Source organism: Cynocephalus volans, chromosome 6, assembly GCF_027409185.1.
Source record: "Cynocephalus volans isolate mCynVol1 chromosome 6, mCynVol1.pri, whole genome shotgun sequence".
NCBI classification, from domain to species: domain Eukaryota; kingdom Metazoa; phylum Chordata; class Mammalia; order Dermoptera; family Cynocephalidae; genus Cynocephalus; species Cynocephalus volans.
Window position 1 is genome coordinate 2,068,269 of NC_084465.1, and position 13,831 is coordinate 2,082,099.

The 13,831-nt window shown below is 42.9% G+C and overlaps 1 protein-coding gene across 1 annotated transcript in view; it reads right to left on the bottom strand.

Annotated features, from left to right (window-relative positions):
- Positions 1–7,733, bottom strand: part of UBE3C (ubiquitin protein ligase E3C) — a 115,074-nt gene extending 107,341 nt beyond the window's left edge. Inside the window, exon 1 of the mRNA XM_063099679.1 lies at positions 7,355–7,733. Within this exon, the coding sequence (XP_062955749.1) occupies positions 7,355–7,420 (66 nt within the window). The 5' untranslated portion in view covers positions 7,421–7,733. The remainder of the gene's footprint in view (positions 1–7,354) is intronic.
- Positions 7,734–13,831: the final 6,098 nt, after the last annotated feature.

The window sequence follows — 13,831 nt, forward strand, 5'->3', positions numbered from 1 at the left end:
CCTGTGCCCACGTCTTCTCAGGCAGAACACTTTCGCTTGATGATTCATCTCATTTCACAATTTCAACTTACCAACTACAGATGTGAAGCACTCTGAATCTCTATCCAAGCTCCAGCACTTCCAACTGCCCGCTACACATTCCCACAAGCATTTCCAATTTAACATGTCTCTAGGATCTTAACACTGTCTCCCCTCCTAAGCCTGCCTCATTTCATCTCCAGTCATCCCAGACCTGAAGTGATCCTAGCCTCTATCTTCCTCCCTCATCCCCAGAGTCCTATTACCAGCAGATCTTATCAACTCCACTTCCTCAATTCTCCTGAATCCATCCCCTCCACTCAGGTTCCTATTTCCTTACCTTAGGCCCTTGTTACTCTCAGACACAAAGGCAATTGTCTCTCCCCTGCTTTCCCTGACTTCAGGCTTACCTCCCTGGAAGCCAACACTCACACTGCCCCATGCTCCTCTTTTTAAAGCCTAAGTCTGCCCAACGTCACTTCACTGTGTAAAGTCCTCCCACGGCTCTCCAACACTCGCTGAGTATGCCTTACTGCAGCCTATAGTACCCCTGTGTCTGGCCTTCCCTTCTATGATCCCACCCTCTCTGCCCACCCCGTTCTAGCCATAATCTGTACAGCCTGTCTCTGATCACCACTTCTCCACGGTTGGAAACCTCTGCCCATGCTGTTCTCTAACTGGTGACATGGATGTTAATATGTAAACAACAGTAAGAATCCCAGTCCAGCACACAAAAGCCCATGGCACCAATGTCATACCCTTTGCCTAGAGTTCTGGGAATAGGATATACATGGTACTAGAAGGAAAACAAACTTCCTCCACCTGGTTGGTATAAAACTGTCTTAAAAAGTCCTCAATCAAAATTTTACTTTGATCCCCTCCTACTTCTTACTTCACCCACCTCCCTTCCCCATCCTGATGCGCCTTCACCTCCTGCCCTACGGTGTCATGGGGACAAGCCAAGAACTCTGACTCATTCCAAAACTATCTACTCCTCTTGGCCCAACTGCATATCCTCCTGTTCTCCAAGGATGGGTGGACTAAAAAGTTAAATAATCTAAATAAGTAAATTTATATTCTTAGAAATAAACGACAGCTCTTTGTGGTTCTATGAAGTTTTTCGAGGAAGACGCTTAACTCAGATAAACTGCCTAACAGCATTTCAGGCAGGATAATGCAGGAACCTAAATTCTTAAGCAGCATAACGTAGAAGGTAACAACAGTTCACAAGAAAAAACTAGCACGTGGTCAGGAACACCCTTTCTGGGAAAATGGCATTACCCTACTACCAAAACCAGACAAGGACATCACAAGAAATCAAAACTACAAACCAGTATCTGTCATGAGCACAGATGCAAAAATTGTGAACAAAATATTAGCAAACTAAGTCTAACAATGTATAAAAAGAATTATACCTCACAAACAAGTGGGATCTATCCTAGGCATGCAGGACTGGAGGGAGTGCCTCCTTAAATTCGTGCCTTTGGCTCCTGGCTTGCCCCTTCTTGGTTCCTCCACACCTGGCTTTGTACACTAGAGTGTATGCTAATTTTCTTGAGTCACAGTATTAACTGCCAACTAGATCTCTTAACCAAGGTAATAAATAGGGGGAGAGGGAGGGAATCTATGAAGCCACAAAAAGACTAGGAGAAACCTTAAAAGCATATTGCTAAGTGAAAGAAGCCAATATGAAAAGGTCAAAACCTACACAATGCATAACACCAAGAGTGAACCCGAATAGCAGTTGAAGACTTTAGCCAATATCAATATTAGTTCATCAAGTATAACAAATATACCACACAAATATAAGATATAGATAACAGAGGAAACTGTATGCAGGGGGGTACTTGTAAATTCTCTGTACTTACCCATCAATTTTTCTGTAAACCTTAAGCCACTCTAAAAAAAACAGATTATTGATTAAAAATAAAATAAAGTAAAAAGAAATGGTATCAAGCCATGAAAAGACTTGGAGGAACCTTAAATGCATATTTCTAAGTTAAAGAAGCCAGTGTGAAAAACCTATATACTGTATGATTCCAACTATATGACATTCTGGAAAAGGCAAAACTATAGAAAAGTAAAAAGATCACTGGTTGCCAGGGATTGGGAGTATGGGGTGGGAGAAAAGGATGATGAATAAGCAGAGCATGATTTTCAGGGCAATGAAACTATTTCGTATGATGCTGTTAAGGGTAGATATTTATCATTACATATCTGTCAAAACCAATACAAAGTACAACACAGAGTGAACCCTGATGTACACTATAGAATTCAGTTAATAACAATGTATCTATATTGGTTCATCAATTTTAACAAATGATCCACCCTAATGCAAGATGCTAATAACAGGGGAAACATAAGTTGGGAAGAAGGGAAATAGGGGAACTCTACCATCTGTCTGTAAACCTAAAACTGCTCTAAAAAAAATAGTCTATTTATTTTTTTTAAAGCAATGGATAAACATTAAAGTGGTCTTAATTCTGCCACTATTAACACAGCTATCTACAAAAAGGAAACTGTAAATCCCTTCCTGCTATCTACAAACATTTCTATATCCACATCCTCCCCCGTTCTCTTTCCTTTATATCACAGAACACTTCCCTCTTCCTGTTCACACCTGATACTTCCCACTCTCTTGCCTCCACCAGGACTCTGAAAGCCATGCAACTCCTGTCTTTCCTGTATTTCTAACCCCTCCTTCCTCTCTACTTGATCCTTCCCCAGTCTATAACTTGCTCAAGTTTCCTCCATCCCCCAAAACAAACAAAAACCTTCCTTAGACCTCGAGTTTCCCTTTACCTATCATCCAATCTTCTTCTGGTCCTTTTCAAAAAAGGTCTACCTACTTTCTGATTTCCTGTTCACTCCCTGATGTGCTATCTCTTGACTTCCAACTCCTACTACCCTACAGAATATGCTCTCAAGTCACCAAATTCTTTCTAGTTCCAAATCCAGTAGATTGTTAGTACAGCTGGACATCTGCATCCTTGCATTCCACACCTGTGGATTCAACCAACGACAAATAAAAAATATTCCGGGGTCTAGAGTTGGCCTGTTAGCCCAGTTGGTTAGACCACAGCCTTATAACACAAATGGGTTTGGATTCCCATACCAGCCAGCAGCCAAAAAAAGGAAAAGCAAATATTCTGGGGAAAAATCTGCGTGTGTAAATAACATGTACAGACTTTTTTCTTATCATCATTCCCTAAACAATACAGTATAACAACTATTTACATAGCATTTACATTGTATTAGGTATTATAAGTAATCTAGAGATGATTTAAAGTATACAAAAGGATGCGCATCCATGGATTTTGTCATCTGTGGGAAGTCCTGGAACCAATGCCCCCCAGACCCACAGATACTAACTGTATTTGTCTCACTGCCCCTCTGCAGCATTAGGCACTGCTGGTCACTCCTCCCGCCTTGAGACTCCCTTCCTGGACACCATTCTCTTCCTCTCACTCTGAGGTATGATTTTTCATAAGTTCCCCTTCCCCATGTATTAAATGCTACAGTACTCCACGAATCCCTCCCCATGCCAAACCATGAACTCTCTTATGTGACAGCATTCTAAGCCATCTGTCTGCTGGTGACCCCCAAATCTACATCTCTAACACAGATTCTTCCTTGAGTTTCACACAGGTACAATCCCCTGCCTGTTAGACAGGCTCACCTATGCCCCATGGGAACTTAGACATTCATTCAACAACCACTTCCCCCTCTTGGAGAATCTACACACATCTAGACTGCTCTATTTGTACTGAAAGACTCCAACCTCCTCCTCAGACTCAGTGAAATCAGGTGGAAAACTGACCCAGGCCAATCAGATTTCCTTTCCTGAAAATCTGGAATTCAGATCAAATTGTCTCCAAACTTGAACTAGGAAATCATACACGGCCAAGATCATGTGTCGATGAGATGAGGAAAGCCGGTCTGCAGAGACAAGAATGGAGAAGACAGAAAAAAGAAGACCACACAGCTCCTGGAGAAAGGAGAGGAACTACCTTGGTACTGACAACTTGGAATCTGGTTATGTTTCTGACCTTTACATTTTGTGAGATATCATATACTCTCATAAATGTGTTTTTCTTTTGTTTTGTTTTGCCTAAGCCAGTTTCAATGGATTTCTGTACTTGCACTCAAGTGACCTCTGAGATGTTCTCCTATGGACTACCAAGAAAAGAAATACTGCCAATTAACGTATATCATGCCATCAAGATGTATATTCACTTCAAAATTATTATAAAGTGGAAATTGGTGTGACTTTGGGTCAACAGAATTTAATGTATACCAACTCCATGTGTACCCTTCCACCCACCTAGAATACCTTCTTGTTTTCTGCCTATCCTAATCCTACCTTATCCTTCAGGACTAAGCTCTGACCAAATCCACTTTTCCTGGATCAGACCCAAGGGAAATCCAGAATGTAGTATTTACTGCCTACTATTATTTAACTTTAAGTTGTTTAAGTCTTATCTCCCCAAAAAGATTCTAAACTCCTTCAGGGCATAGACATTTCCTACACAGAGCCCTCACAAATAATAAACACTAAAAATATTAATTTAATTTTAAAAAAGAAAAAGAAGTATTTACTCAAAAGGTGGTAACTACTGTATGCAGTTTTCCACTAAGCTCAAGAAAAAAGAGAAGATTTCAAATAATAATTTGACATGAGGAAAAGATCATTATAATTTTGTTTTTTTTTAAGAGAGAAAGGACTTATATGACAGCCAAAATGAATTAAGGAAAATAAACATACGCAGATGCTCAACATCATTAGTTTTCAGGAAGCAAAATTAAAACCACAAGAAAACTATATCCCCACCAGAACTGCCAGAATTAGAAGGACTTACAATACTAAGTGCTGACAAAAAAGGGGAGCCACTGATAGGCTCAGTCAGGGCTGGACGGAGCATCAGCTGGCACCCAGCACATGAGCATGTGTGTCCATCAAAAGACACACAAAACAAACTCCTGTAAAAAACTGAATGGATAAGCTGGTGTATTCATACAATGGACCAATGCCAAAGCAACCAGACACCATGAAAGAACAAGCTGTATGTGACTCCATTTACACGAACGTCAACAGCAGGTAAAACTAACCTATGGTACCCAAGGTCAGAAGAATAGTCACAGTTGGAGAGGAGGAAAACTGAAAGGGGAGAATGGAATGCCGGGAATGCTCTTATCTGACGTGAGTGGTGTGCCATTTACACATGGGTGTGTCCATATGTAAAAATCATTCAAGCTGATCATACCGCTGGTTCCCTGGATTCCTTACCAGGCCAGTGCACCATTCCTCAGCTGCTGCAGGTTGGCTACTAATGGCTCCTTATTGCTCCCCTCTCTGGAGAACTGCCCTCTGCTAAGGGGCTAGCAGTGTCACACTCCCACCAGCACCCCAGGGGTAGCCTGCAGCCACCAGCCCCCTAGCCTCAAGAAGGGACAATTCTGGAATGCTTGCAGTGGGACTGGGCTAAAGCTAGATTCCAGCTGACAAGACCTCTCTTCCCTGCCCTGCTTCCCTCACTCTCTTCCTCCTCAATTTCACATGCACAAGGATCTCCGCCTAAGGACAGGACCTAAGACAGGAAGACACTTAATGATTGTGAACGTGACTGTATGTTAAGTTTAAGTGTTTTAAAAGAATGAAAAATTGTTTTGTACAGTTATAAAGCAAAATGTGCAATCTCTCGTTGAGATTCTCATCAACAGAAAACTACTTACTGAGTAGAGGTGTGTTACTTGGTGAAAAAGAACCAACACAGTGGCAGGGCAGGTCCTACATAAATGTCATGAAGTCTAAGGTGGTGGCCGGCCACCAGATTGCTCAGTGACTGCAATCACTCAACTGCTCTGGACCTCACTTTCCAAACTTGTCAGCTAGGAGATTGGATCCTCAGGCTTTCTAAAGCCCCTTCCAACTGCACAAATCCTTTGGTCTCATATGGAATTTTCATTAACACGCAAGCCCCTGAATGCTACCCATGCCAACCCTGCCATACTTGTGCAGTACCTAGTTCTAGCACCTAGTTCTGCAGTACCAACTACCTCCAACCAATCACCATCAAGGAAACCTCAAAGTTTGAAAATTATCATCATGCTTCTCTCCCTACCCAGATTTCTTCCTCTATCCTCAGAAACCAACATACATACACACCCATAGCACAATTTTAAAAGTATGTTCCTACTCGGACTTGAGCACCCAACCCAGTTATTAAAGGTAATATACAGAATACACTAATATTGAGGCAATAAAGACTAGGCTAAGCAGTTTAAAGAACACATTAGAAATTACTTAGCAAACAGGCATCTAATTAAATTCAATTAAACTTTCAAACATTTGTCCCATCACGGGGACCAACCCGATGCAGGGGCCAGAAAAGTAGAGAAGGGGTGGAAAGCAAGAGACTGGTCCATTATTTATTAGCAATTCCATTGAACCAAAAGGTGCCAGCCATCAGGGACAGAACTGGAAATTTTAGAATTGCGGACAACAGAGTAACCATAGTTTGTCCCCTCTTATTCTAAGCAATTATCATATGAATAATTATACAACTGATTATAATAGAAAGAAGTCCTAGAGTCTCTTCACAAATAGTACATTTCTGGAAGGCTGATGAGGAATAACTCCCATGGCCTTGGATTCAAACACGTGGCTAATTAGGAGGAGTTCTGCCTCAATCTCAGAGATTATTGACATTAGCGAATATGACCCATTTACTTGCAACAACAGAAAATACCCTGTCGGTATTATTGTAAGAGCAATCATTATCTGATGTCAAACGTGATCAGGTATCCAAACGTCATTTCTGAAAAGAAACACTGTCCTTTGCCCTTTCTGCACCGAAAGGGCAACTTCAGCGTCAGGAGTAAAAAAAACGGCCAAAGTGTATTCATTGCCTAATTTGAAAGGCTCTCCGCTTCTGCAGTTTCTGAAATGCAATGAATACAAGTTCCTGGGCACCCCGGGCTCCCTTCCCTCGAGGTCTACGCCAGCGCCCGCCGGCCCGGCCCCCCACCCCCACCCCCCAAGAGGCGCTGGGTTCGTGGCCTGGGCCGGGGTCGTGGTTGTGGTTGCGGTCGGGGCCTGGTCGCGGCCTGCGCTTGGGTTGGGGTCGGGGTCGTGGCATGGGCCGTGGCCGTGGTTGGGATTGGGGCCTGGGCCGGGGCCGGTGACCGGGGTCGTGGTCGGGATCGTGGCCTGGGCCGGGGTCGTGGTCTGGGCCGGGCCGGGATCGGGGCCGGTGACCGGGGTCGTGGTCTGGGCCGGGGCCGGGCGCGTGCCCGAGACAGCCCACCCTCCCAGGGCACGCACGGCCGCTCTTACCTTCCTGCTCGCGCCGCCGAGGGACACCTTGGGCCTCGTTTTGAAATCCCCTTCAAAACTGAACATCTTTACAGCTTATCCCATCTGGGAGCGACGGCCCGAAGCGCAGCCGAGACCGGCTGGGCTGGGTCCCGGGGTCCCGGGGTCCCGCTCGCCCGGCCGAGGGCAGCGGTGGACGAGGCGGCGGCCGGAGGAGAGCCCGAACCGGCCGCGGGGCTCTGCCAGGCCTGCCCTCGGAGGGAGTGGCGGCGACACCGAGGGGCAGCCCTTCCGCACCTCCCCCTTCATCCACGCCTCCCCACCGCAGCGGCCGAGGCCAGGGCGCCCGCCACAGACCCCGCACTCGAACCGAAGCAGCCGCCTCAGGAGGGAAGATGGCGGTCGCCGCAACTGCGTGCACGCCCCCGTGAACGGGCGCGTCCCCGCCACCGACAGCGCGGTGCTGCTCCCGGCTCCCCCCGCGAGCGCGGCCGCGCCAGCCATCGACGGCGCGGCGCTCCTCCCAGCGTCCCAGCCGGCGTGCGCGGCCCTGCGAGGCGTGCCCGAGCCTGGGAAGGTGCCCGCGGAGCCTCGAGGACGAGTGGGGCGGGGCCGGGGGCGGGGGCGGGGCGGGGGCGGGCCCGGGGCGGGGCCGGGCCCGGCCTGGGGGCGGCGGAGCGGCTCCCTGGCCCGCGTCCTCGCATGGGCGCCCCGAGGGCGGGGTGCTGGGCTCTGTTGCTGTTTGTACGGTTTTCTGAGACGTTGACTCGCGCTTCCACTAAGATGCCAAACTTGATTGACCGCAGCCCACAAGGACCAGCTTTATGGATACATTGTACTCAGTGCCCGCAGGGAGGAAGGCGCGTACGTTGTACGTGGTGACCTAGTTCATATGTTTGCATTCTAAACATTATATCACACGAGCAGACACATACATTCATGTACACACAACATACATATGCATATACATAAATAAGTACATAAATTTAAATAATATACACACAACACACATACACATAAGTCTATACCATATACACATAATATATACATACGTGAATATATATCATGTACACATACATATATCATATACACACATATACATATATATCATATACACATGTATAAGTATACACAAATGTATATCATATACACAAGCATTCACACGCATAAATATATATAATATGTGCACATACCTTTATGTGTATAATAGGTATACATAAATATATCATGTACACACGTACATAAATGTTATATAAATGTATATATTATATATGCATAATACTCATTCATAAATATATATCATATACATACATACATATAAACGTGTATCATACACATAAGTATGTATCTCATACATATATACGTGTATCTCATATACTCATATATCTCATATTGTGTGTGTATCATATTGAAACCATTTTTTAAAATTTGTTTTTGATTTACATATTTAAAGTGTTATATTAGTCCATTTTGTGTTGCTATAACAGAATACCTGAGACTGGGTAATTTATAAAGAACAGAGGTTTATTTGGCTTGCGATTCTGGGACACTTGCATCTGGTGGTGACCTCAGGCTGCTCCTACTCATGGTGGAAAGTGGCAGCAGCTCCTGAGTACAAGCAGATCACATATGAGAGGAAGCAAGAGAGGAGGTGCCAGGGTCTTCTAAACAACGATCTCTCGCGGGAACTAATAGAGCGAGAACTCACTCATTAATCCCCCTCCCCCAGGGAGAGCATAAATCCATTCATGAGGCATCCATCCCCATGATTCAATCAGTTTCCAACACTGCCACGTTGGGAATCAGATTTCCACATGAGTTTTGGCAGGGACAACACATCCAGACTCTGTCAGGTGTACAACATGTTTTGATACACATATACATTGTGAAATGATTATCCTCTTTTAGTGTGTGGCAAGAGCATCTAAAAGCTAGTCTCTTAGCAAGTTTTCAGTGTATAATATTATTGACTATAGTCCTCCTGCAGAACATCAGATCTCTAGACTTTTTCATTCTACAAAACTTCAAGTTTGTACCCTTTGACCAACATCTCCCCGTTTCCCCCACCCTGAGCCCCTAGTAACCACATTCTACTCTGTTTCTATGTATTTGACTTTTTATTAGATTTCACATAAAAATCAGAGTATTTTTCTCTCTGTATCTGGCTTATTTCACTTAGCATAATGTCCTCCAGTTTCATCCATGTTGTAGAAAATGACAGGATTTCCTTCTTTATTAAGGCTCAGAAATATGCCGTTGTTTGTATATGCCACAATTTCTTTATCCATCTGTCCATCAACAAACACTTAGGTTGCTTCCATGTCTTGGCTATTGTGAGTGAATGATGCTGCAACGAACATGAGAGTGCAGACGTCTCTATGAGAAGCTGGTTTCATTTTCTCTGGATATGTACCAAATAGAGGGATTCTGGGTCATATAGTCGTCCTGTTTTTAACTTTTTTGAGGAAACTCATACTATTTTTCATGATAACTGCACCTATTTGCATTCCACCCAACACCCTCACCAACACTTGTTATCTCCTGTCTTTTCTATAATAGCCGTCCTGACAGGTGTGAGATGATATCTCACTGGGATTTTGATTTGCGTTTCCCTGATGGTTAGTGATGTTGAGTATCTTTTCATATACCTGTTGGCCGTTGTTATGTGTTTTTGAAAAATGTCAATTTGAGAACTTTGACCTTTTTAGATTGGGAAAACCAAAATTTTAAAACTAATATTCATTATTACTATGTGGGATGCACTGATATTTTCTTATTCTGTCTTCTATTTTTTTTTAATGCTAGTTGCAAACCACTAAATGCATTCCATAATCCACTGGTGGGTCTCAGCTCACAGTCTGGAAAATCCTGCCATATGTATAAAAGTAGATAGATAGACAGATGGATAGAAAGATAGATAGATACACACACATTGCTATGGTCTGAATGTTGGTAACCCCCAAAATTCATAGGTTGAAACTTAATCCCCAACGTGATAGTATCAAGTGGTGGGGCCTTTAGGAGGTGCTTAAGTCATGAGGACTCCACCAACATGAATAAGATTAGTGCCCTTATAAAAGAGGTTGAAGGCACTGTCTTGCCCCTTCCACCATGTGAGGATGCAGCAACAAAGTGCCATCTGTGAAGCAGAGAGTCCTCACCAGACACCAAATCTGCCACGCTTTGATCTTGGACTTCCCAGCCTCCAGAACTGTAAGAAATGACTTTCTGTTGTTTATAAATTATCCAATCGAAGGTATTTTGTTACAGTAGCCCAAATAGACTAAGACACACACTCACACATGATGTTTATATAGGTAAACTAGGTCACAATATAGAATGTATTTTTATTATTATAAGTCACGATAAAATAAAAATTCTGAAAGCCACTGGATATGCACACCACTTCCCAATTAACATATGTAGCTACTTTAATATGTCAAAAATCCTTGATTCATAAAAAATGTCCAAATTTTACCCATTTTGAAATTTTATAGGTTTTGTCAATTAAAAAGACATAGCTTTTTTTTTTTTTTTTACCTGTCAGATCAGCAAAGATTAAAAATATGGGTAACAGCCAGTATATGACCTCAGTAAGTGAGTCTGCTCTGAAGTCTCAGATTTTGCTTCGAATAAACTCTTCCAAGGTCTAGACCAGGGAGTGAGGCAGGAGCAAGTCCATGGAGTCCCACCCAGACCCCACTCTCCACACTCTCTGCTTGGTGCGTACCTGGAAGTGCTGGCATCCCTCTCTGTTGCTACACATGGGCAGGGGAGAGGTGCTGTTTATCCGGCTTTTGCAAATGTCAACACCACTGTCCCTCACGTGGTCTCAGTCCACATGCTGCTCATTATGGGAGTGTCTCTGTGCTAACTCCAGTGCTTTTGTTGGGTGGCCCCAGCATGTGAGCCAACTGCTTCACTGGGTACTCCACTGAGGAACTAGGCATCTGTCCCCATACTAAAAACTGGCTTACCAAAAGATCATATATGTGTCTCTAACATGATTCCTACTGAAAGATTTTCAAGGATTTTAAAAATACCTTTTAAATAGAAAATTTCAAAGCAAGTAAAACAGGAGACTAGTATAATCAATCCCACTACTTGTCACCTAGCTTCAGTGATTATCCACTCATGGCCAAACCTGTGTAATTTTTACCCCACTCTCCTCCAATATTTAGAAACAAATTCCAGACTTCATTTCATCTGTAAATATTTCAGTATGTATCTCTAAATGACGAGATTTTTGGAAAACATAATTATAATATCAATTGCCCTACAACAATTAATAATTTTCAAAGATAATTTTGACTATAAAAGATTTCCAACGGTATGTGCTGACCTTAGAACCTAATGCCTATAAAATGTGACTCCAGTGAATGCCATTCCTTTTTTTTCTGATTTTTTTGTTTGTTTGTTTTTTGTTTTTGTGGCTGGCTGACATGGGGATCCGAACCCATAGACCTCGGTGTTACAAGGCTGTGCTCTAACCACTTGAGCTAACTGGTCTTCGCTTGTTCAAGTCCCTCTTCCAGGCTGCAGACTCCTAAAAGGTTGAAGGAGCTGTCTAGCTCACTTTTGTATCAACTGTAGTGCTATATAACAGGCCATCGAACATTTGTCAAATTAAATAGATAATTACTAACAGGTGGTGGGAAGAGGTATGTCAAAATCCTACAGCAGAAAAACTAAAAAAAAAAAAAATCCTATAGTTACTACAAACCTATTAGAATGGCAAAAATAAAGAATACTGACAATGCCAAATGCTGGCAAGGAGGACTTCTCTTATGTTGCTGTGGGAATATAAAATAGTACAACCAGCCTAGAAAATAGGCAGTTTCTTTAACAAAAACTGAACGTATGCTTAGCATATGACCCAGCAACTGCACTCCTGTGCATTTATCCCAGACTAATGAAAACCTAGTTCTGTACAACATTTGTACACAAATGTTCACAGCAGCTTTATTTCTAATAACACAAAGAAGAAAACTATCAAAATATTCTTCAAAGGATGCTGGTTAAGCAAACTTGGGTACGTTCACGCCGTGGAACACTACTCAGCAATTAAAAAAGAGCAAACTATTGATACGGAGAACACCTTGGATGGCTCTTAAGGGCATTGTGCTGACTGAAAAGGCCAATCCCCCCCGCCCCCCACCAAAAAAGTATGACTCCATTTTTATGACAAAGTGACAAAATTCAAGTCTGACAGGTTAGCTCAGTTGGTTAGAGCACAGCCTTATAACACCAAGGTTGTGGGTTCAGATCCCTATACCAGCCAGCAGCCTCCCTGCCAAAAAATTATAAAATGCAAAATTCTAAATATGGAGAATACATTAGTAGTTATGAGGGGTCGGGGAAGCGGGGAGGAGGAGGAGGAGCGTGACTATAAAGGGCAGCAGGAGGGAAATCTTTGTGGCAACGGAATGAATAGTTCTGTGTATTGATTGTGGTGGTGGTTACATGAAAATACATATGTGATAAAACGACACAGAATTACTTTAGGAGGCATTGGATGTGTCTGTAACCTTGAGCTGGGACATCCATCTTCCCCTGTCCTTGGACATAAGAGCTCCTGGTCCTTGCTTTGGACTCCAGGACTGCCCCAGCAGCCCCCACTGCAGTTCTCAAGCCTTTGGCTTCAGACCAAACTACACCACCGGCTCTCCTGGGTCTGCACGTTGCAGGTGGCAGATAGTAGGACATCTCAGCCTCAAAACTGCATTAGCCAATTCCTCATAATAAATCTCCATGCACAAATTGGTTCTGTTTCTCTGGAGAACCTTGACAAATACAGATACATAGGTGCACACACATATACATAAATAAAATAGATCTCTTTCTGTATAGCCCCTATAGCTCAGGTTTTCCAGGGTTTAAAAAAACCCTGAATATTGCGTTCATTCTATTAGGAAACATACTCCTCTTATTTCTGCTTCTTTTTTCTATGCATTTGCTCCAAATGAATCTAATATAATATTTTTATGCTATTATTTATGGAAGCTTCCCAATTTATCTGAATATTCTAGTTGAAAACCACAAATTGCTTCCAAAGTTCTTTTGCTAATCCAAACTGCAGAAGGAGAGAAAGGGAAGAGCTACTTTGAGCAGGAAAGCAGTTTCCATTTTCTTCCATCTTGCAGACTGTCTCCTCTTAGTCACCTCACAACTCAAACATTTGGTAAAAATTAGTCGTATTTTTATTTTGAGGATTTATTATTTAGGATAATAATACATGTTAATTATTAAGAAATCGAACAATAACACCACAAGCAAAGTAATAGGTGAAACATCCCATTTTCCCTTCCTTATCCTGTCTCTGAGATGATCAATCTATCATCTGTCTGTCTGTCTGTCTATCTTAATTTCCTATGACTGCTGTAAAAAATTACCACCAACTTAGAGGCTCAACCCACCCAAATTTATTATCTTACGGTTCTGGTGGTCAGAAGTCCAACATGGGTCTCACTGGGCTAAAATCAAGGTGGCGGTAGGGCT